This window comes from Microplitis mediator, chromosome 1, assembly GCF_029852145.1.
Source record: "Microplitis mediator isolate UGA2020A chromosome 1, iyMicMedi2.1, whole genome shotgun sequence".
NCBI classification, from domain to species: domain Eukaryota; kingdom Metazoa; phylum Arthropoda; class Insecta; order Hymenoptera; family Braconidae; genus Microplitis; species Microplitis mediator.
In genome coordinates, this window is record NC_079969.1 from 8128795 (window position 1) to 8154644 (window position 25850).

The 25850-nt window shown below is 28.3% G+C and overlaps 5 protein-coding genes across 5 annotated transcripts; 2 read left to right on the forward strand and 3 right to left on the reverse strand.

Annotated features, from left to right (window-relative positions):
• Positions 1–2603: 2603 nt before the first annotated feature.
• LOC130678328 (cell division cycle protein 23 homolog) lies at positions 2604–5180 on the reverse strand. The gene has a single exon (XM_057485512.1). The coding sequence runs from the start codon at positions 4998–5000 to the stop codon at positions 3270–3272; it is 1731 nt and encodes a 576-aa protein (XP_057341495.1). The 5' UTR covers positions 5001–5180; the 3' UTR covers positions 2604–3269.
• A 2228-nt stretch (positions 5181–7408) lies between these two features.
• LOC130673793 (eukaryotic translation initiation factor 3 subunit G-like) lies at positions 7409–10299 on the reverse strand. The gene is made up of 2 exons (XM_057479008.1): positions 10141–10299; positions 7409–8743 (listed from the first exon to the last, which is right to left on the reverse strand). The coding sequence occupies exon 2, from the start codon at positions 8739–8741 to the stop codon at positions 7881–7883; it is 861 nt and encodes a 286-aa protein (XP_057334991.1). The 5' UTR covers positions 8742–8743; positions 10141–10299; the 3' UTR covers positions 7409–7880.
• Positions 10300–14616: 4317 nt separating this feature from the next.
• LOC130673955 (uncharacterized protein DDB_G0272530-like) lies at positions 14617–16211 on the forward strand. The gene is made up of 4 exons (XM_057479169.1): positions 14617–14841; positions 14919–15167; positions 15567–15815; positions 15907–16211. The coding sequence occupies exons 1-4, from the start codon at positions 14706–14708 to the stop codon at positions 16176–16178; spliced, it is 906 nt and encodes a 301-aa protein (XP_057335152.1). The 5' UTR covers positions 14617–14705; the 3' UTR covers positions 16179–16211.
• A 1228-nt stretch (positions 16212–17439) lies between these two features.
• On the forward strand, positions 17440–19402 carry LOC130663017 (cell death abnormality protein 1-like). The gene is made up of 6 exons (XM_057462046.1): positions 17440–17627; positions 17798–17882; positions 18159–18407; positions 18487–18735; positions 18807–19055; positions 19182–19402. The coding sequence occupies exons 1-6, from the start codon at positions 17505–17507 to the stop codon at positions 19400–19402; spliced, it is 1176 nt and encodes a 391-aa protein (XP_057318029.1). The 5' UTR covers positions 17440–17504.
• Positions 19403–23046: 3644 nt separating this feature from the next.
• LOC130669532 (uncharacterized) lies at positions 23047–25598 on the reverse strand. Its single transcript, XM_057472486.1, has 3 exons — positions 25347–25598; positions 24771–25269; positions 23047–24687 (listed from the first exon to the last, which is right to left on the reverse strand). Exons 1-3 carry the CDS (start codon positions 25479–25481, stop codon positions 23330–23332), a joined length of 1992 nt encoding a protein of 663 aa, XP_057328469.1. The 5' UTR covers positions 25482–25598; the 3' UTR covers positions 23047–23329.
• Between the last annotated feature and the right edge of the window lie 252 nt (positions 25599–25850).

Sequence of the window (25850 nt, forward strand, 5' to 3'; positions counted from 1 at the left end):
GTATTATCATGCCTGATGTTAGGTATGATCATGCCTGTTCATGTATGATCGTGTCTGATGTCAAATACGATCATGTATTATCATGCCTGATGTTAGGTATGATCATGCCTGTTCATGTATGATCATATCTGACGCCAGATATGATCATGTCTGTTCATGTATAATCATCCCTGATGTCAGATACGATCATGTCTGATCATGCCTGATGTTGGACATATCCATGCCTGTTTATGTATGATCATGTCTGGTATCAGATACGATCATGCGTGATCAAGCCCGGTCACTTTTCATGCCTGATCAGGCCTGATAATTTTTTCCCGGGTATTGAATTTTCTTTGTTGATTGTTAGATATATATGAAAATATGATCATATCTAGTGCAACTCATGATCTTAGTTATCTCTGATATATATGATCATATATGAACTCACTCTTGTGCGTACAGCTTTAAAGCAAAATATATATGATTAAGATCATAACTAGATACTTATCAGATTAGACAATTTACCGTATCTGATTAGAGCATTTATGTATGATCATATACGGCCATACATGATCATGTTTAAAACATTGTTGATTATATATGACGATGTTTAATATTTTATATTATTATTTATGGTCATACACGATCACATATGATTGTGATTGAATTTACGTACAATTACACATGATCATATATGACCGTGTTTAAAATCACGAATGATCATAGATCATAATGTTCAAATTGTTTATATATGATCATATTTAAATTTATTTATAGTTGTACGTGATCTATGTGACCATGTTCAATTTCCCACATGGACAAATGTGATATTTAAATTTATAAATGATCTTTTATGGTCATATATGATCATGACCATGTATACGTATGATCATGATTGTATATGATCATGTTTAATTTACTACATGGACAAACGTGATCATATTTAAGTTTATCTATACTTTTATGGTCATAATCACACCTGAGCATGATTATATGATCGTATATGATCATGATCAAATATATGTATGATCATACATGATATTCAGTTTCATACATGACCATCCACAATCATTCTTTTCATATATGATTATATATCATGTTTGAATCTGAACATCGTCATATATGATTATATGTGATTATATATGACCGTAAATGATCATATATCGTCATGCATGCTCATATATGGTATATCATGATCGTAGATGGTAGTTTATGATCATATATGGAGTTACATGCAGTCATATACGATCATACGTGATTAGATATGACCATGCATGATCATATATGGTCATACATAATAGTATATGATCATATGTGCTCATCTATCGTCATGTATGCCCATATATGAAGTAACATGCAGTCATATATGATCATGCGTGATTATATATGGCCATACATGATCATATATGGTCATACATGATAGTATATGATCATATATCGTCATGTATGTCCATATATGGAGTTACATGCAGTCATATATGATCATGCGTGATTATATATGACCATACATGATCATATATGGTCATACATAATAGTATATGATCATATGTGCTCATCTATCGTCATGTATGCCCATATATGGAGTAGCATGCAGTCATATATGATCTTGCGTGATTATATATGGCCATACATGATCATATATGGTCATACATGATAGTATATGATCATATATCGTCATGTATGTCCATATATGGAGTTACATGCAGTCATATATGATCATGCGTGATTATATATGGCCATACATGATCATATATGGTCTTACATGATCGTATATGATCATATCTGAATATTCTATTGTTAAAATTTCTAACAATCAATACAAAATAATAATTGAAATTTATAAAATATTAAATTTATATTATTAAAAAAAATTTTTTTCATATATCATGTCTAAAATCTGATATTTAAAATTTAATTACTTTTTATCTTATAATTTTTTTAAATAATTGATGCCAAATATATCTTTTAATTTTTTAACTCAAAAATTATCTAAGAAATTTTTTTTTTTTCAAGCTTTATATCTTTGTTTCAGTTTCAAAAATAAATAATTATTTTCTAGGCTATTTTTCACGTGCTTTGATGTTTATAAATTACTATACTTATAAATAAGCAAAATAATATTATTGTATAATTAAAGCAGCAATTAATAATTTAAATACTTACTTAATAAATTTAATAATAAAACTAAAAATAATAAAAAAAAAAAAAAAAACAATTCTCGAACCTGTAAGTAGAACGGAGTAAATCAAACGAAGTAAATAATATAATTATCCTCTGTAATGAACTTCAATAACTTAAAGAACTAAATAAAAAAAAAATAAGTAATGATTAATTATTTGATAATTTATAAATAAGAGGATAAGTAAAATAATAAATTTATAATTTTGTGTGTTTGTGTATAAAAAAAATGCAGTGTACAAAAAGCAATAATTATATATCTATTTAATAGTTAATAATAGTTTGTATTAATAATTACTGTATCAAATTAATTATTAATTATAATTATAACTCATTGAATAATTAATATGTTAATATTAATTAATTGATGTCACATTATTATTATGCTCATTAATAAAAAGCAAAAATAAAATGATTAAAAAACTGGTTCATTTTTTTTTCAACGCAACTGCGACTGTGGTTGGGATCGAACCCGACGCCTTCGGTACTAGAGTCTTGAGTGTTAGCCGCTGCGCTGCTTACGGGCTTAAATTAATGATCTTTTATTATAATTAATCGTTACTCTTAATGATTTAAGTCATAATTATTGTAGTATCTAATCATTTTATTTATTTTCACATGAACATTTTTTTACACTAGAAAAAATACAATTTTATTTTCGTTTAACTTAAAATTATAATTACGGCTAAACTATCAAAGATATGAAAAAAATGTATCAGAATAATTTTGTAGGAAATGAAATTCTCTACAAAAAAGGTCTGATTGCATTTTTCCATAAAGTTGATATTTTAGTTACAATTTAAATTTGAGGATACAAATTTTTATTCAATCAAATTGAGAGTAAATTTTTTTTTCGCTCAACTTAAAACTATAATTACGGCTGAACTATCAAAGATATGAGAAAAATGTAAGAGAACAATCTTGTAGCAAATAAAATTCTCTATAAAAAAGGCCTGATTGCATTTTTCCATAAGTTCGATAGTTCAGTTACAATTTCCATGTCAACATAAATTCTCATCAAACCAGTACAAAATTTTCATAAACTTTGATAAGTCTCCATACTTTAACTGGAGTAAATAATGTCCTTATAATTCTAAGCCTAAAACTATTTACTGCGTAGGCGTAAACGAAAGATTAATCGGTGACAACTGATTCCCCGGAGTAGCTGGAACCCTCGTGCCTTGATCAGCAACAGGATCAGTTTCATTCATATCTTCAATGACCACCATATCCTCAACATTTATCCTCTTCTGTGCAATAGTCCTCAGCAGCGCTTTAGCTTCTTCCTTAGTTTCATCAAATTGTAAACATTTCTGCGCATAATGATTTGCCTGATCCAACTGTTCTCTCTTCAAATGATACTGAGTTAAAAATTTATATGCATGACTCAATTCACTTCTATCCGCATTTCGAAATTCGTCCATAACAAAGTCAGTATAAGCAGCAGCCGCATGCTCTTCTTGATTCAAATTTTCATATAATGTTGCTAGTTTAATCAATGCCATTCCTTCAATATCACCAACATTGCAAGCCTTGTAATAACATTTCAATGCGTCTTGAACTTTATCCTGTTTCTCATAAGCTTCTCCAAGCGCTAAAATCATTCTACTATCATGTGGCCTTAATCTCTGCGCATGTTTATAATAATATAGTCCGTAAAATGGCATCTTTAGTATCTCATATGTTTGCCCTAGACCATACCAAGCACGATAATCTTTTCTATTAACTTCTATAGCTTGTCTGTAACTATGAATAGCTCCATTGGTATTTTTCAGTTCCATAAACTCATGCCCTAATAACGTCCAGGCAGACAAATACTGCGGGTTTAATTTCAAAGCCCGATGAAAATACATTACAGCTTTCTGATGATCGGATCTTAAGCTGTAATAATTACCGACAATACAACAAGTTTCTAAACGATACTTATCAATAGCCGTAGCACGGTGTGCTAAATATGCTAATTCGACTCTCATTTCTTTGACGTAAAGTAAATTTGAATATGTGTCCATATTGTCCAGACAATAGGGATCGTCTTTTATTATTTTTTTAAAAGTATCGATAGCATTTTCCGCATCTCTTTTGTAATGAATAGCAATTGCTATTTGCGCTAAAATGTAACCGTTTTTTTCAAATCCCATTGACTGTAAATCGTAATAAAGAGCAAGACCTTCATCGAGTAATTGCAGCTCTAAATACATATGAGCCATAAAAAATTTTTTAATCCAATGATCTGGTAAAATTAAACTTTCTAATTTTTCACGATCGCCAATAAGAGGTGATAATTCTAACCAAGTTCCCCAGTGCATTGGATAATCATGGATTGATTTTACTAAAATATCAATGGCTTCGTGTGTTAACATCAATTTTTTTAATGTTACTCCATATAAATATAAACCAAAGCCGTCTAAATTATTTGATAAATTTTCATTACGTAAATCAGAGCATAGGGATTTTAATTCATCGTTTTTTAATGGGTCTGGTGGTATATCGGTCATGTCGTCCATTTTCTTTTTTTCGGTTGATAAATAACGCGAATAGTAATAGAGAAATTTTGATTTAGATGTTTTGTTATTTTTAATAAAATAACTTGCGCGATCGTACTCTTTTAGATCAAAGTAACTTTTGGCTAAAATATAAGTGTCCTCTTCAACGGAAGTTTCGACAAAATTTAATTCTTGGGTTACGTCTGGGTCATTTATAACGACGTTTTTTAATGAATAGTTTAATTCTGCGAGCCATTTTGTCGTGTGCAATAAACCGCGTTGGTAACAATCAGTTATTGCTTGTAAAATGTCTTTCTTAACCTTACTAATGTTTAATTTGGACATTGATTCGTCCATTTTCTTATAATTGTACTACAATAATAATTGCTATCAAGTATTTTAATTACTGAGTAATAATTAATAGTTTTTCTTATTAATTTATATTTGAAAAATAGTTAATAAGTAATAAATACCGGCAATTAAACTGACGATGTGTTGACACTTTTGTTTTGCACCCGCGCCACTGGCGGCAGATGTTTCATTCAAATTTTAGTACCCGGTAATTATTATTTTTTTTTGTGTAATTAATTAATTACTAATAATAGACAGTGTAATTATTATTGGGCATGTAATTTTTAAATTAAGTTGTGTGATAATTTTTAGTTTAGGACTCGTGAGAAAAATTTATTTTTTTAAACAGTAAAGTTAGTGGGCATCCAACAATTTTTAAAACTTTGAAATAATAAAATAAAATGTTTACAAAATCAAAAATCAGTTCATGCATTTTTTTAAATTTTATTATTTTAATTATTTAATTTTTTGTGTAATTGAAAAATTGTCTTTTGTCTGCTACATTTATACTCATCATTTTTTAGTCATGGAGATTAGGAATAATAAAATTTTTTTATTTTGTATATTAAATGACCCGTGAAAAAATTTTATATGGTTTTATAAAATTTAATTACAGTACAAAAAAATAAAGACTAAAATTTATGAAATTTTATAAAATTTTTATATCCTAATTGAAACAATGATTTGATAAAATTGTGAAAAACTTCATGACATTTTATGAAATTATGTTTTATTTTAAATTCATATTTTATAAAATTTATAAAATTATTTTTTTTTATTGTGATGTAAAATTTTATAAAATCATGATTTCGAGGACTGAGACTAAAAATTTATGATATTTTGAACAATTTGTACATCCCAATAATAATAAAATAATGATTTCATATATTTTGATAAAATTTTAAAAAACCCTATAAAATTTTACAAAATTATTTTTTGGTTTCAATCAAAATTTTATACGGAATCGTAAAATTCAATTCCAGTACAAAAAAAATTGAGTATAAATTTTATAAGATCATGATTTCTTTTACTAGATTCACATTTTTTCAATTTTATAAAAACAGGGTGGCCACAAAGAATTGATTTGAAAATTCCCTGATATTTCCCGGTTTTCCAGTAAAGTTTTTCACATTTTTCCCTGATTAAGAAATTTTATTCGTATCATTTAGATTTCAAAGTTTTTGTTATATTTTCATTTTTAATAATTAAATTTGATAATTAAATCATGCGAGAAACCAGAAAAAAAGGGCAATAAAATAAATTATTGCCTACTTTTGATTATTCGATGTTAAAACTATATAAGTTAAAATATTTAATAAGAAATTTTATGATTTAAATAAATTCAAAATACACTGGTTACAAAAATTCAGGGATATTAAAAAAAATTTCAAATTTTTTAGTAATTTTCAACAGTTTGTAACTCGAAGGAAAATGGTCGTACAATAAAAACAAAAAGTCAAACTGTAGCTTCAAATGTCTAGTTTTCTGATCTGGGTCTTTAAATTTTTTATTATGCACGGATCCGGAGCAATCAAAAGTCAATTATAATTATCGAAAAAAATTTATTGAAGCTCGAAGACCGTTTTTAAGACGAGCTAAAATTTGGTAAATTTCTTTTTCGATAGTTTTCTTAGGATTACTCCGGAACCGCACATAATAAAGAAATATAAAGACCAGATCAGAAAACTAGACACTTGAAGCTACAATTTGACTTTTTTGTTTTTGTCGTATGACCATTTTCCTTCGAGTTACAATCTGTTGAAAATCACTTTAAAATTTGAAATTTTTTTAATATCCCTTAATTTTTATAACTAGTGTATAATTTAAAATTTTTGAAATTTTGAACTGGTACAATTTAATTCCCGGATACTTTTTGAAATTCCCTGACATTTCCATGATATTTCCGGGTTGCATTAAATTCCCTGATAATTCCCGGTTTGTGGCCACCCTGAAAAATTGTGTAGCAGAATTTTAATAAAATTTCTCCAGTAAAAATTTATAATTTTTATAAAATCTCTTTTCATGGATATTTAAAAAAATTATTCATTTTTTTTATATAAAAAAAAAATTCCTTACCTTGATTTTATCTATTCATTCATTTTTTTATCTTGATATTTTTTTACACAAGACTTTCTTACCTCAGTTTAATCTTCACTTCATTCAAATTATTTTTAGACATAAATAATTTTAAAAAAATACAAAATTCAATTTTTCAAAAGTATTATTACCTGTAACTTTATAAAAAAAAACTTTTAAATATCTATGAGTAGCCAATTAAATTGACTGAAAATCGAATGAATAATATAAATTATTCCTGAAAATAAAATTACTAAAAAATAAAATACTAAACAATTTTTTTTATTTAATTCATTTAATCATGACCTTTATAAACCACAATTATTATTTTTTTAAATCAATCGCTAAATATTTTAATTCAATATCAAAGTCATTCTTAATTATTCATAATTTAAAATTAATTTTTAATTAATTCATTAGTGTAATTATTATTTAGAAATAAATGAAAATTTATAAAACAAATTATTTAATTACTCAATGAAGTTCCCAATAATTAAATATCTCCAACAAAATAAAAACTCATTAATTTGAATTAATTTATTCAGTAATTTAATTTTTAAATTCCAAAAAATTAATTCAAAATTTTAATGTCCATTTTATTATATTTTTTTATCACATTAAAAAATTATCTCGATCCAGTTTCAGTTAAACTTAAAAATGGCGGTAAAATACAAAAATTTAAAATGAATATAATTCTTTCAAATTTTAATATTTTCCCGCCATTTATAATGAGGTCCAGATAATTTTTAAATGGACAAAAAAATAATTCCGAGTTTCAGATTTTGGTAGAGATAAAATATAAAATAAAATCTAATTGCTTTTCTCTGGAGGTTTAGACCAATCGACACTCAGGATCAAATGATCGTAACCGTAACCATTGAGATGACTGATAGCTCTGGCAGCTTCTGATCTGAATTTAAAGTGAACATACGCGAAACCTTTGCAGAGATTTGTTTGCCGATCCTTAGCAAGATACAATTTCTGAACGATACCAAAGGGTTTAACGAGTTCTTCAAGATCCGCTTCATTAGTACTTTCAGAAAGATTTGAAATACGAATTGCTGTTGTGTCGTCACGTCGTTGCGCCTGCATACTGTCACCACGTTTATTACCACCGTCTCGCATACTAGGTGGTACGTATTTGCTACCAGTTTTACCAGGTTCTGCTGAAGAACCTGACATTCCAGGTGGTCCTGCTGGTTTTTTATCATCTGGAACTTTACCACCAGCAAGCACAGTATCTTTGTATGGACATTTTGAAGTCCAATGTTCTCCAGAACAATTTCTACATTTGACGATACCCTTGTCTCCCATACTCTTTAATTTATCCAATGAATCCTCTTCCATTTTATTCTCTTCTTCTTTAGAAGAAATAAATTGCATGAATACATCTTCAGCGCCAACTGTTGTTGCAGGATTAGGACCAGGTCTATCATTTGCTGAGTCACCAAATTTTGGCCAATTTTTCCTTGCCGCAATTTTTTTTGATACGATACGTTTTTCAATTTTGTAAGTACGAACAACTTTGACTTTTTTATTGTCTTCATTCAATTTATATTCAGTAAGAATTTTCATTCCATTTAAATATTGCTCTGATGGTGGAGGCAATACATCTCCTTCTTCTTCAACTTCATCAGCCCAACTGGACTTAACGTCATACGCTACTGGCATTTCTGTTGATATAATTTATTATTATTAATTCATTATTTATAATTAAAATATTTTTTTAAATTTTAATTATGGGATTTTCCGGACATCTGGTTTTTTGAGAGTCCGGGGCAATCCGGGCAGGTCTTTTTTTGTCCGGGTTTTTTAACGTCCAACTTTTAGAAAGTAAATAATAAAAAACTATTTAGCAGATTAATTTTTTTTTAACAGTAGACAGAAAAAAGTAAAAAATTAAAACCCAGTAAAATTGCTGCCATACTTTTAACTAAATATAATTTTAATATTTATGATTGTTTGAAATATTATTATTATTTATAAAGCAAAGACGATTTTTTAAACAAAAAATTAATAGTGTTGCTAAATATCTGCAAGATTAATAAAATAAATTTAATTGAAAAATTTTGATCAATAAAAAAATAATTATTAGATAAAAGCTTCTCATAATTATTCAAAATTAATTTACTTTAATAAAAACAAAAATATGTAGTCTTTTTTAATAGAAAAACAAAAAATGTTGTTCGTTAAAAAAAAAAAAAACCTGCCCCAAGTTTTTCATTTTATTAAAATAATTAAAATTTTCAGTTGTCCGGTTTTTTTTTTTTAATGTCCGGGTCTTTGATCTCTCATATCCGGAGTTCGAAAAAATTTAGTTGGCAACATGAATAATTTTGATAATTGAAAATTTATTCAAATTAAATGATGAAGTAATTGACCGTGGCCCAATTTCTGACATTTCTAAAATTCAATAATTAAATTTTTTTTTTTGTTTTCAAAACTGACTAAAATTTATTATTTAAAATAAATTTAAATAATAGCCAATTTTTTTATGATCCTGAAGTTAGCAGACATTTAAAAATTTTTGAATTTTCGTATTTCAACAAATCAATTGCAAAAAAATAAAATAAAAATATACACATGTAGAAAATTTAAAAAACTACAAGTGCAATTTTTTCAAAAATTTTTTTTTTATGTTTTATCGTCTAATAAAAAAATCCAAAAATTATTAGACGTCTGCTAACTTCAGTGTCATAATTTTTTTTAATACTAAAGAATAAAAAAATTTATGATCCTGAAGTAAACAAACAATTTTTTGATATTTTTTTTAACAAATCAAAAAAAAAAAAAAACAATAAATATGCACATGTAGAAAATAAAAAAAACTATAAGTGCAATTTTTTAAAATAGTTTTTTTTATTTATCGTTTTTAAAAAATTTCAAAAATTATTAGACGTTGGCTGACTTTAGTATCATAAAAATTTATAAAATTACTCGAAAGTATAGAAATTAATCCACGTGCAATGTTTTATAATTAAAGAGGTTACTTGTAGGCATAAAATCAATACATTCTGTTTATATGTACATACTTATGGTTATTTAAAATATAAATAATTCAAATACTTACTAAGTATATATTATAATCTATCAATATATGAGTTTGATGAAAATTAATTCTATGAAATTATTAAATATTTAATATCAATTGTACGGAGTAAAAAAATGCACGAAAATGGCAGCTGGACATGGACTCTTGGAAGATGTCACTAGGTAGCGTTGACATTTACGAAAAAAAAAAAAAATAATAATAAATAAACAAGCGGGTTTAAAATTTTTCCGGTAGATGGCATGCCATGACTAGTCTAGAATTAATTAAATGAATTAAACCCAGGCGTGGGTTCGAATCCCAGTGAAAGCCGAAATAATTTTTCACGCATAAAGTGTGAGGTCTTTCGGACCTGAGATTCGCCCCGATGCCGAGATTTAAATTAGATCGGTTTAAAAAAATGAATTTGATTTGGTGTAATGTAATCTGTGGACTGGGTTTTTTCAAATTCAATGGAATTGTGTTCCTGAGCGTTCTTGTATCTTTAAAGGGACCAGGCTCGCTTTAATTAAAAAAAAAAAAAATTATTCGGGGATTCTACGGTTAACGTGGCGCCGCCAAATGACCGTGAATTCATATAGAACCCACTGTGTAAAACGAAGTTGCCGCTTTCCACCTCTGTCGAGGAGAAAAATAGTATACACTCCTTGGGCTTCGCCTCGGCCAACAATTACATGTAATCTTAGTCATTACTACTTTACTGCTCTAGGTGTGTAATATACTATTTCGATATCTCGCTTAGTTTTGGAGAAAAATGGATTTTGGGAAAAATGTGATTTTTTAAAAAAAGTGAAAAATTTCATAGATTTTAATATCTTCACAGAAAAAACAGATATCTTGAGTCAAGAAAATATTTTTGAAGACAAACGTTTTCGGGAACCAAGTCAAGATTTTCTTGAGCCAAGAGAATTCGTCTTGGTTGGAGAAGATTTCTACTTTATCTGAGAAAATTTAGATCTCCAAAAAAATTTTCTTGAATCAAGAATATTTACCTTCAGTCGAGAATTTTTTTTTGTGTGTTCATTTTTTTTGTATTTTTTTTCCGAAAACTACATTCGAAGATGAAAATTTTGAAAAAAAAAACGTCTGAATTAGTCCATTTTTGAAAAAGTTACTGCTATTTGAAAAAAGTCTTATTTCGTCAAGTTCTACAAGAATTCGCGGTCATTTGACGGCGCCACGGAAACCGTAGACTCGCGTATTTATAAAAAATGCACTTATTAATTTCTAAATTTTTTAAATGCGCATTTTTTCAAAATTGTATTTTAATGATTATTTACTCTATTTATTAATAATTTAAAAATAGTCGGATATCTGCTACATTCACACTCATTTGATATTATATTTTGCGTTTAAAAGCAAAATGTATACCCGATGTCCAACCATAAGTTAACGTTTGTATACAACTTATGGTTGTACATCGGGTATATATTTTTCCTAATAGCACAGTTTGCTTAGCAAAAGTTTATTTTACAAATCATTTTATCATTTAATGATGTCAAACCTGAACATTTAAATTAATATCATAAATTTATTTATATTTTTAATCAATCTCGGGTAATGACCCAGAATGTAACACCAACAAACAACAAATCGTTATCACTATAATAACTTTTAAAATTTTTGAAATAAACTTATTATTAGTTTTATTACCTACATATATTTATTATGACTCGAACAATAAAATATGACGATGTCGGTGAACGAATAAATTTTTCGACGCACTTCTTCAGACTAATTTTGATCACTTCGAAATTTATAGCTTATGCTACACCTCTACTTCTAAATTACTTCAGTCAAAAATATATATATTTAAAAAATAATGAAGTTTGGATATTTATTTTTAGTATTACGTCAAATTTTGATTATTATTCTACTTTTGGGTACAATCAGCGGAATTGAACACCATTATGAATATAAATGCGCTAAATATGGAACTCAGGTAAATAAATTACTATCTATAATAAAACAACCCGTGTAAAAAAAATTGTTGAAAATAGGTTAAAAAAGTGTTAACTATTCTAAACTTCAAAACGTGACACAATGACGTACTTTTTTTTAAGCGATTATCAAACTTCTAAAAATACACAGAAAAAAACGATTGATTTGGTACTACATATTTGTAAAAATTATAATTAACATTGTTCTGTGCAAAATATGTTCAGAAAAAACTGATTTCGAACTATTTCTGAACAATTTTCTTTTCAGTATGTCTTAATAATATTAGTACATTTAGTGATTTTTCTCTTGAATTTTCAAAAATTTAAAAAATGTTTACAAAAAGTTCGTCGTTGTGTCACGTTTTGAAGTTTAGAATTACTCAACACTTTTTTAACCTTTTTTTAACAATTTTTTTTACACGGGAAGTTTTGAAACAAAATTAAAAATCTGATTAAATATAATTCAATTATTTTTTTATAGTGTGATCCTATTCATCAACAAGCGTGTTGTGAAACAAATGATGAGTGTAAATACGTTGTCAATTTATTTTTATGTGTAAAAAGAGGTAAGTGCATTAATAAATTGCTACTCTTCTCCCTATCCAAAAATTCACATAGAATCCACTCAAATGCGACAAAAACCGCATAGAAACCACTACAGTCTATAGGATTCTATTCGGTTTTTGTCGCATTTGAGTGGATTCTATAGGAATTTTTGGACAGGGCTATGATAGTATCTTATACATCATGAGGAATCGGTATAATACTCGATGACACTAGATGTATATAAGTATTTAATAATTTATTTAAACTTAAGTTTTCTGGTAAGTGAAATTCAAACGTTTCACTTTAATCGTCATGAATAAATTATAAAAATATTATTTCAGGAATATTGGGACGCTATTGCAAAAATGATGAAGATTGTGCTTTTGTACGTCATGCTAAATGTTCAGAAGATAAACAGTGTGTTTGTAGACCGAACAATATTAGAGTTAATGAAACAACGTGTGTTCCATTATTAGGTGAATTTTGTTGGAAAAATGAAAAATGTGCAACAAATAATTCAGTATGTGTTTATAATGAGTGTAAATGCAAAAATGGATTCGAACACGTTGATGATCAATGCTTTCCAAGTAATTATAAACATTAGATGCACCTGAAAATCGGAACGTTTTTTGTGCAACAAAAATGAAAAAATTTATATAATTTGAATTTTGACTGCTTAAGGTGACTTAAGGGGTAGTAAGGGGTGGCTTACATTTTTCGGCTGACATACTAGCACCTATGCGAAGTATTTCAAAATTCGAAATCCAGTTGATTGTTTACTTTTCATTTTATTGTTTCATTTTCGTCAAACGAAATACGTTCCGATTTTCAGGTATATAATATGAGGCAGACAGTTATTGACATATTTTAATTATTATATTTTTTTTAATAAATATAATTATATTAAAGTACTTTTTTTTGGTAAACAAGCGAATCATTAAAAATATTATTTTAGAGATACTAGGATCATCTTGTGAATGTGATGCAAATTGTAATGAAGTAAGATTTTCAAAATGTTCTGAGAATAAAATTTGTATTTGCGCATCAAATACAATTGCAGTAAATAGTATTTTATGCTCACCACTTTTAGACGTACATTGTTATATAGATGAAGAATGCAGAGTAAATAATTCTGTTTGTATTGATAATAAATGTCAATGTAAATCTAACTACAAATCTTATTCCGATGATAATAAATGTGAATTACGTAAGTACCAATAAATTTTATGCATTGTTGGCATTAATAATTTTTCATCGGCTCAATTAGTTAGACCGAAACCATTCATTTATTGTTAAATAAATTGATATTTTTATTTCAATATAAGCATTCCCTAGCAGAAAAATTAAGTGATGCTTGCACAAGATTTTTTCACAATATTGTCAAAATTATGGCTTACAATATTGAAGAAATTTTTGTACAAGAGACTTCCCTGTTTAGAAAATTTCATAGAATCCAATCGATTCTCATAAATTCCTAAGAGATTTTATAAGAATGAATGCGTTCTATGAGAAGTTAAGTGCTATAGTTAAGTATAGGGCCTTATACATACAGCTATAAGAATCTATTGGATTTTTTAAGCAGGGAATAAATATCATGTATTTTCATAACCAATCGACTACTCAATTACGTCACAATTTCATTTGTAATCATAACAATTTCATTCGCTATCGTAAGCTTATCATGTTTATCACCATAACGAAATTATTCCTTATCCCGTCTTTTTTTATGAGGATGAAAATCTTTATCTCCGTGCGTACTATAGCCGTGAAATTTTGTACTTCTGCCGTAAATTTCCGTAAGATTATTACTAAATGCGGTATCTTACCGTAATTCTTACGAATAACGTAAATTACGGTGATTACCGTAATTCTGATCGGCCAGGGATAATGTCATTGCTACACGAGAATTGACGATGCTTGCTTTTAGTTTTTTTAGTCTGATTCGATAAATTATTTAACTTTTATTTTTATTGATCTTTTTTTTGTAATTCAGCTTTTATAGGTATGCCATGTCCTAAGAATTCAAGTTGTGATTATTTAATAGATCATTCGATATGTTCTGAAGAAAAAGAATGTCAATGTGCTCCTGATTATTCCCCAATGGGAGATAGTATATGTATACTATTCAATACACATTGCATCAATAACGAAATGTGTTCAAAAAATTTCATTTGTGTCAATAATAAATGTCAATGCAAACTTAATTATGTCAATCGAGGATCAAAATGTCTTCCAAGTACGCAGATACAAACAAAAATAATTTGAAGTCGATTTTTATTTTTAGTGATGTGACGTTAGTATTTGTTATTACAGCGTATTTGAATGGAACGTGTGAAAATTCCACAGATTGTAATGAAATTAGATTTGCCATGTGTTCAGATCGTCATAAGTGCGTTTGCGGTAATAATTATATGGCAGTTAATGAAAAAAGTTGTGCTACGACTGTAGGTGGATTTTGTTTTTTCGATGAAGAATGTGCTAGTGATAATTCGATCTGTATTGATAATCGTTGTCAATGTAAACTTACTGCTTTATTAACTGATAAAAATCAATGTGTTCCAAGTAAGTTACTTAAAATAAAGAAAAAAAATACACAGCGAGCAATTTAAGCAACTTTTACGGTAGTGAGGGGGGAGGGGGTCGTTATTGTAATTTGCCAAAGTTATCTAAGTCGATTTTCTCTTCCGATAATTATAATTAATCTGTACACTGTAAAAAGAGCGGTGTTAAAAATGGACTCAATTTAACATTGCAGCATAGAAAAGGTTATATTACTCTATAGTTTGTCTCACGCCGCTCTTATGTGACTGCTTATAATAAACTATAGAGTAATGTAACCATTACTATGCTGTATAGGCACATTTACTTGACAGTTCTCTCCGTGTAGATATAAAATTTTTTTTATTGTCAATTGATTATCTCAAGTGTGTTTTAATTGAGTTAATTTAATCTTTTTAAAAGTTCGACTAGGAAAGCCTTGTAAAAGACATGAAGATTGTGAACCTAAAACAAATTTAAGGTGTTCAGTAAATAATATATGCGTTTGCAATTCTCATCATGCTGCTGTTAATGAATCTTTTTGCGCACCAATTATGGGCGGATTTTGTTCAAAGGATAAAGATTGTCAATTTAGTGAATTTCATTGTGCTGATAATAAATGTCAATGCAAACCTAATTTTATCGGAATATCGTCTCGTCAATGCATGAAAAGTAAATAAAATTTTCCTATTTAATTTCAAAAGTAAATAATAAAAAAAAAAACATAAAATTGGAATTATTAACGTTTTATAATTTTTTATAGACAGTCTGGCAACTTCTTGTTATGATGCATTAGATTGTAGTGATCCGTGGCATGCTGCATGTTCACCGAATAAAAAATGTATTTGTAAAACAAATCATTTAGCGATTAATAACGCAACATGTTATCCAATTTTAGATGGATATTGTTGGAATAATAGTCAATGTATAATAAGAAATTCTGTATGTTCTGATTTTCAATGCACATGCAAATCAGATTTTGTTGCTGTTTCTGATAATCTTTGTATACCCAACAAAGTTTATCATTCATTATAAAAATTACATCCACGAGATTAATACTTAGCCCTGATCGCCCTGATTAAAAAAAGCGATTTTAAAAAATTAAAAAACAAACTTTTTCAATTCTTCCATAAACTTTCAATCCTCCTAATTTTTAAGCATTAAATAATAGTCGGATTCTCTAATTGTTGAAAGACTTGGGACGATTCGAAAATATACAGTATATTGTGTGACAAGAGATGAAACGAAACGATTTCAGACCAGGATGAAGTTGGCTGCGAGCCGTAGACGAAGACTGACATCACCCGCAGTTTGAAATCGTGTTTTCAAGCAAGCAGAATTTTTTGGTGGAAAATGTGCTGTTTACGTTTTACCTTAGTTTTGAATTTTGCACCTTATAATTTAATAATTCAAATAAGTCTAAACCAAGTCAACTTCGACTTGATTTAAACTTGTTCGTCTTAAGTCGTGACTAAGAAAACCAGATAAGTCTCTATCAAAAATAAAACTTGATTTAGACTTGGTTGTTTCAATTCGTGGCTAAGCCAATTAAGTCTAAACCAAGGCGAATTCGCCTTGTTTTAGACTTAAATCGCTTATTACTTAGTCACGAATTAAGACGATAAAGTGCAAATCAAGTTGTATTTTTGACCCGGGACCTGGCACAAGTTCTGGAGCATCGGTTGTTAAATTCTAGCGCCAGATAACTGTTCTAATCTCTTGTCCAAAAAAGTTCAATCAATATTGTTCACTTATATTATTGGCAATATTGTGAACAAATTTTGAAGCATCAATCAATATTGCTGCTAGAGTCACACAACATTATTATTGTACAGGCAACCATATTCAGAGAATGAATAGAATCAAAACAAGTATAATAATCGTGTTTTTTTTTTATTGATCGATTTATTAAAAACTAATCTAATCTAATCACTCGCGAGCTTTGTTAATTAGTGGTAATGGTATTAAGTTAACTGATAATATATTATATGGATCAGTCTACCTAAAAAACCATACATGAAAAATGTCATCATTAAGACATTTTTAAACGTAAATCTATTAAGTTTTAAGTGTTCATTATAGTCATCTTTAATCATAATGATAGTTACCTCAATCATTGTGTTTTCACGTCCGCCACTTTGTCACGTATACGTTATATTTTTTATTTAGTTTAAATGAGTTAATCTGATATATATTACTTTCAATATCGGGCTTAAATTATTTTCGATTTTTAATTATATAACAGCCAATCGATCTAGAATATCTACCTATTATTGACCGGGTTCTAAATCTGAGATATTGGAAGTAAACTAACATACAAATTATAAAATAATTTCAATTTAATAAAGTAAATTTCAAAAAATGAAAGGACATTTGTTTCTGATGTCAAGTAAAATTATTTTTATTATTATTTTACATTCCGCTAATCCAAGCAGCGGCAACGAAGATGATAGTAGTTTTCAATGTGCTAGATATGGAGAAAATGTAAGTAATACGAATAGAAAAAACAATTGAATTTACGTCACATTAAAATTCAAATATCAATTTTATTTTTGAGTCATAATAGAGCAATGATTATTTTCGGTCTTGAAAAATTCAAAGACATAGAAAATTTTCGGGAAGCCGATTTTAAGATTTTTTCTTTATTTCTATAGTGTGATCCTTATCAACATTTTTCATGCTGTGACAAAAGTGACATTTGCAAACGGACATCAAGTAATTTTATTTGCAAAAAAAAAGGTAATATTCATAAAAAAACTCTAACGGAACCCGTTTTTTAATTTTTAGGCAAGAGTAGAGCATACCTACGCTTGCGCTTAAGGCATGCAAAATGATTAAGTTTTTTTTTGTCCTTCCTACCTACTTTAAATTGTTAATTTTTTATTTGTTAATCACTATTCAGTATTAACTCCAAAATAAAAGATTTGAATTAGTTTCAATTTCAAAGAAGATGAATGGGAGGGATCCCGTTTTGCCCTTCTTTTCCCTATATATAACGGTCTGATATTATTTCAGCGGAATTAGGAGACTATTGTATAAATAGCAATGATTGTATTCATATACCTCATGCTGGATGTTTATTGGATGAGCACAAATGTGTGTGTTATGAAAATTACAATATAACAAGAGAAGGTATCTGCGCTCCAACACATGGTGGAGTGTGTTCGGACAAGGAAAAGTGCGCACAACAAAATCTCGAATGTATTAACGAAATATGTCAATGCAAACCTTATCATGTGTTTCGAGATACTGAATGTGTAACAAGTAAATATAATTACTTGACAATAAAAATTTAAAAAACAATCGGGATTACTTATTTGAATGTTTTCATGCTTTATTATAGGAGAGTTAGGTGAGTCATGCGATGACCATTCAGACTGTTACGGAGTTGAATTTGCAATATGTTCAGAAGACGGAAAATGTATTTGTCATGATAATTATATTCCCAAGGATGGATCAATGTGCGCATCAATTTTAGGTCGATTTTGTTATACAAATGAACAATGTGGTGTGCACCATTCAATCTGTATTGAAAATAAATGTGAATGTGCTTTTGGTTACATTGCCGATTCTAATATGCGTTGTGTTCGAAGTATGTTACTTAACAATATTATTAATAATAAATACCTACAGATGATATAATGTTGAGATTTTATTATGTAGGATCATTAGGAAAAATTTGTGAATTAAATTCAGACTGTGACCATTTAAAAAATTCAAGATGTTCTCTTGAAAACGAATGCGTGTGTAACGATAATAACTTCGCAAACAATCAAATGGGATGCGAACCAGTTGCTGATGGATATTGTAACAGTAATAAGCAATGCCAATTTCCTGGATTTCATTGTGTCGATAATAAATGTCAATGTAAACCTAATTTTTCACTCCAATCTGTTGACAATTGTGTTGAAAGTATGTATAATTTCACAATAAGTTTAAAGTCAACAAGCATATTCTCTAATAATAGCGAATTTAATTTATTGTTTTTCTAAAACTATTTTTCAGCTCATTTGTTATTTAATTGTAATGATACTTCAGAGTGTAGTGAACCATGGCACACAGTTTGCTCAAAGGATAAAAAATGTGTTTGCAAATCAAATAATATTGCGATAAATAGATCAACATGTTTACCTATTTTGGATGGGTATTGTTGGAAAGATGATCAATGTCGGGCTGCAAATTCTGTTTGTTTTGATTTTCGGTGTCGTTGCAAACCTTACTACACTGCTGTCTCCAAAAATACATGTTTACCTCAATAAAACGTATCTAATAGCTTCAGTCAGTTCTGCAGTTAAGAATTCGAATTGTAAAATTTTTAATTTCATAACTCAAGTATAAATGTAATTTGTATAAATGAAATTGTAAAAGATGCTGTCTACAAATATTTACGCAAAAATTTTGTAATTTGTTTCTTTTAATATTTTCATATTTGTTTCATTGTTGTTTTATTGGAGTAGATCCTAGTGGCATACTTGTGATGTCTGGAACCCTGTTCCTCTGTATATACCTCAAGCTACTATTAACCTGGCACAGTCGGCACCGATATTTCGGATCTCTGTTTCTGTTAACCGTTTCTGTGAGCAAGAACGATTGCTTGATGACATAACGAACAGTCTTACGGGCTTATCAAATGCATCACTTGGCGAAATAGTAACTTTACTGCCCTAAATTTATTATTATGTATTTTGTTTGAGGAAAAATTATCTTTTTGTTATTATTTTTTTACTATATTATATTGTGACATTAAAAACTATGTTTAGTCTTATTCGGAGGCTTATCCTCTGCCCGCAAATATATTTTTTGTTTTTTGTATTTTTATGTAAAAGTAACCCTGTAATTGGCCATAGCTGTTGGGTTTATTGCTAAATAAATGAATAAATAAATAAATGTCTGATGATATATATATATATATATATATATATATATATATATATATATATATATATATATATATATATATATATATATATATATATATACATAGGGGAGAGGGGGGGGGGGAAAAGGGGGTACCTAAGAAAATACTAAGTTTTCGAGGACTAAAATACGCTAAATCTTTTTGTTTTTAGTGATATTCGAGGTAAATAGACAAAATTTTTAGCTGCCGTTAAAAAATAAAATTTTTATTTTTGGCGGGCAAAACGGGGTACCCTTAAAAAGGTTAAAAAAAAAAATTTCTGAAAATTGATCAAATTTTATTACTTGAATCTTTTATATGTAATATACATAAAGAAAAATTACATTTCACATCATTGGTGGACACGAAGGCAAAAAAAAAAATTTTTGTGGGGCAGAGAGGCCTCCCTCCAAAAAATGATATTTTTTTTTTTTTTTAAATTGTTTTCATTATTAAGAATGTATTTCTTTCTCTTGACAACTATTTTTGGTTTTATAATACTCAAGAAAAATTTTTTTAAGTGTAATAAATCGTTTCCCGTCGATTAGCTTAATTACTAATTGCTATTTAATAAAAAAAAACAATTCTGTATTTCTTATTTGTCATTATTTTGAACCCAAAAAACGTGTTTTTTGATTTTTTAGATTGCAGATTATTTTGCATTATTTAAAATATTTTATCAATAAAACAATAAAATATTATTTTTGAATATTTTTAGTGGCCAAATTTGCCCCAGCTATAACAAATCAGCCGAAAAATGGATTAATGTATTATATTTTATTTAATTTGACGATAAAAATATAAAAGAATCATTTTCTCAAAATTTTCGGCTGGTCCATTTTGCCCTAGGTGTTATGGGTAAGGCTAAAAATGCGGAATTATATCAAATTTTTTTTAATTTAACGATAAAAATTTGAAAGAATCATTTTTTCAGGATTTTCGGCTGGTCCATTTTGCCCCAGGTGTCATGCGTAGGGCTAAAAGTGCGCAAATCTATCGGATTTATATTAATTAGACGAAAAAAAAAAATTTTTTTTTTCATAAAATTTTGAGGGTACCCCATTTTGCCCCCCTTCCCCTATATATAAAATCAATCATTTACAATCCTACACGGAAAAAAATAGGCACTGCAACAGGATAAAATCCTGTTGCAACAATTAACCGGATTTTTATGTTACAGTAACAGGGCACATCCAGAATTTGAATTTTTTTTTCAAATTTTGAAATTTTACTGTTCTGACATAAAAAATTAATAACTAAAACTTGTTACTTACACGGAAAAAAAAATTTTTGAAATTTACTCGAATTATCAATACTTTTTATTCACGGAAAAAAGAGTAGTTGAAAAATTACAGTTTTGTATAGTAGTAAAGCGCTCCGAGTCTGAAACTGTAAAAATTACATTTTTTATAAGTAAATTTTACAGAAATAACAAATATTACAGTTTCAAACTCGATATTGTCGATTTAAACTGTTAAATTTGCTGCTTAAAATTGTATTAATTTTATTATTAAACACTATAAATCAATATATACTATTCTAATCCTTAATTTAACAAATTAAAGTCTCTAGCTCTGTAAATGAACAAGACCTTCAGAAAAGGTTTAAATGAAATAAATTTTATCAAGAAAAAAAATTAGTTTTGTAAATATCTTTATTCAAGCAAACAGTTTTCAATGTTATAAATACTCGCAAATATCATAAATTATTACTTTTAGAATAAACGAAGCCAAAGATTCAAAAATACTCACTGTCAGAAGAGGTCAAAATTTACTTTGAGTACTAATTCGGTAACATGACATAATTTTTTCTAACCAGAAAATTATTTAATTATTCAATATCTATAAATATATTGTCAACAGAAGTACATTTCTATAAGAATATCATAAATAAGATGCATATGAATTATCAGATTATTTTATCGGTGACGGTCATTCCAAGAATGCATTTCTATTGCGAACGCACACAAAAAAAAACGAGTCTCGGAAAAATTATATTATTTAATATATTTTATTAAGAAATACTAGTGAACATCAATAAATGCATTACTTGAACTATTTGTTGTTAAATGCAAAGTAAAAATCACAAAAAGCTAATTATTACGAAACAAGCAACCTGCAGTCACTAGGTGACTGCCCAAATATCACTACTAAATTTATAAAATACGCAGAAAAAAAGGATTTCTTGCCGCGAAAAATTTCGATTAGCACCAAGAAATTTTATGCATTATCAATTAAATACAAAAATTGTCTTGTATAACTTTTTTTTACGCTGCTTCAATGATTTTTATTCTGTAAAAATGTTAAAATTTACGGAACATATGCATTAAATGCTAAGAATATGTGAAAGTTACAATCTGTTTAGTAATTTCTGAAATTCAAGAAAATAGTATAGTATTAGGTTTTGTAATTATTCCAAAGTAGATCGATAAAATTAAACATGAGTAAAGATAGGGTATACCTATATGTATTACAAGTTTAAATACTTTCGTTCAAAGAAGACACCGGAGCGACAGACTGACAGGAGAATTCGCAGGCGAGAAATCAGGGTTCAAATCTCGGTTGTCAAGTGATTTTTAAATTATAAAATTGACACTAACATATATACATAACATAGATAATAACAATAACAATAATAAAATGTTAAAAGACTAATATAAATTAAATTTCAATCAATTTAATTCTATTATAGTGAAATTTACTAAACTGTATAATAAATTTCACTAATCATACAGTCAAGTTTACTAATGCAGTTTATGGTTATTGGCATGCACTAATGATAGAAATTACTATAAATATAAATAAAAATTTACGCAAAATGTTTTCTGAATTTTTTCTTCGTGTGGGGTAAGAGACCTAATACCCGATCAGGGAATTAGTACCCGACCACTCATGTATTTGCATGTCTGTATTTACTGAATTTTACTAAATATAGATATACATATACATGAAGTGATCGAGTATTAAATCCCGGATCGGGTACTAGGTCTTTTACCTTACTGTTCCTGTGAAAAGATTGTTGTCTGCGGTGATTTTACTTTGGAGTGTTGAGTCAAATAATTAGTGGGTGCAATTAATTTATTCATGTGGTGACAAGAATTCAATTCTAATTAATATAATTTTTTATTATTGTTTTTTTAATTAACGATGTAGCAAGGACGGTGTCAAAATAGAGGTATTTAAAATTTTTTAACATCGGTTCCATTTCAAAAACTTTGATTAATCTGTTTAATTGGTAACTTTTGAAATCCACGCAAAAAATTGATAATAACGATACAAGTAATAAATTATTATTCAATTTCTTGAATTTCTATATCGACTTCAGGAGGCTTCCTAATGAGTTGAGTACTTTCCCACCGTCTCAACATTCTTCGATATTCGTGTTGACACTTGTAAACTATTATTTCCAAAATAAAAACAATCAGAGAAGCCATCAAGAGGTAATAAACCAACCAATAAAGTAAAAAGAAGGATTTAGAATTCAATTGATTATACTCTAGTCTCCAAGGTTTTATGATTGTTTTGTGTTTGTTGAGTTTGTCATACAATACCCGTTTATCCCAATAGTTTATGATACCAGATTCCCGCAATCTTAGAGCGACGGCATCGATTCTATTTTTAAGCGCCCAATTCCGTCGCGTCCAGTACGAATAATACTTATCATAAACAGTTTTTTGGACAACACGCATATTTTCATATCCTCTATTTAAAGCTTCCAATTGATTCTCAACAGTATCAACGCAAACATGACGACTATCATTTTCAAGATAATAATTGCAATATTTGTTACTGTCTGTCATTTCATGAAACCAATATTCATTGTATTTTTTACTTTTATTTAGCGATAATATATAATTTTCCATATCTTTTGATAAAACTTTAGGATAATAAATGACTTTATATGCATTTTGTACTTGACGGGTATCGTTGAAATTTTCTATATAAGACTTTCCGACCGAATAACACAAAATAGCGGATATTTGGCTCTGTAATTCTGGAATTATCGAATACATGGCTAAAGTAACAATTAAGAATATCAAACGCGCTGATGCCCTCTCTAATGGTGCCTCAATTCCGAAACCCAATATCAATTTTAAAATATCCCGAAAACCTCGTACATAGTTTCGATAACCGACACTATCTATACTAAACACCGTAATGATAAATGTAGCTGAGAGTACTAGTACTAAAGCAACAATAACTTCATTACTTATGTATATCAAATCACCTAATGAAGCCTTAGTTAAACGCATTGGATAATTTCTCGTAGATAAGATAAAACCTTGTTGATAATATAATCTAATAGTGTCAATATTCTCGTAAGAATCTTCATCTATTTTACGTAAATTTAACGCGATATCGTGTGTACCGTTAATCAATGCTTGCAAACATCCTACAGCTGTATTATTAACTAAATCACCGACCTCGTCAAAATTGATTATCGGTGTGGCATTTATCGCTCCGAATAAACTATCAAAAAATAAATAACTTATATTTGATACATTATCTTTTATGCTTTTCAATGGTTGTGTCTTATTTTTCTGCTGGCTCATAGATTGGTTGCGATTAGGATAGGCCACTGCTTTGACTGGATATCCATCGAGGGATTTCGTCTTATCAAATTGAAGACTGCTACATATTCCTTCATCTGCACAATAAATATGTTAACACAGATATTAATTTCGATGGAATAAGAAAGATAATTATTGATTGTGCGGTTTATTAAATTACCAATAGATAGCGACTGTCTAAACAGTGTCCAGTATTTGTCAGGATTATCGGCATTTCTGACTCTTCTCCAGGGCTCAGGTGCTCGGTTGGTGTAAGGATTGTAAGTGTACAAAAATACTTTGCTATTATTCTGGCACACATAGTATGAGTTAATCAAATCATCTTCCCAAAGTACTTGAAGCATTTTAGATGAATCTTTGCAATTGTTTTCTGCAGCATCTGATTCAATAATAAAAAAAGAAGAAATTACATTCCAGACAGGTAAATCCTTCAATTTGTTCAAAATTTTCCGAAGTTTTTCTGGTGATTCAGTTGATAAGACGTATGTGGGGTAAGCAGGATAAAATGCCTGAATTATTTTTGGATTAAAATCGTCATTAATTATTATAGTGTTGGAACTCAGAGGATCCCATGATTTCTGATTAATTATATCATTCAAATTTTGAGTTACAATTACTGGATTCAATTTCTCAGAAAAACATAATTTCATCAGTTCCACCTGTTGAAATGTTATTTAACTTCTGTAATTTTTTATTTATGTAATTTTAAACCAAGTAAAAAAATATAAGTAGTTACCACTTGAATCTGAACGACAGAAGTTCGATGTTGAGAGAATATGCTCTGCGACAACAGATTACCACCACACGTATTGAAAATAAATAATAAAAAAATAATTTTTCTGATCCACATAATTATTAGATCGTGAAACATCGAGTTTTCGTATTTTTTATTTTATTAAGAAAAAGAATAATTTTAAAAATAAAAATTGATAATCACTGAATACTGTTCGAATTCTAATCTCCGTGATAATTAAAGCTGCCGGGTATATGTTAATGTTTTGCTGCGAGAATGGCAACTGATCATAGCACCGGTAATTATTCGCCCGGGTAAAAAAAGCCACGTCATATATAGGTCATTTTTAATCGAAAATCGAAAAGCTTGCATGTGATTATTTTTCTAGAAAATCATTCGCCAGGAAGTGTCGGAAAAATGCACAATAGCCGTTTCTAATTCGTACCCTTTCTCTGTCAGTTATTCAATTTCATTACCAGAGCAACCGCAAAAAGTAAACACTATAAA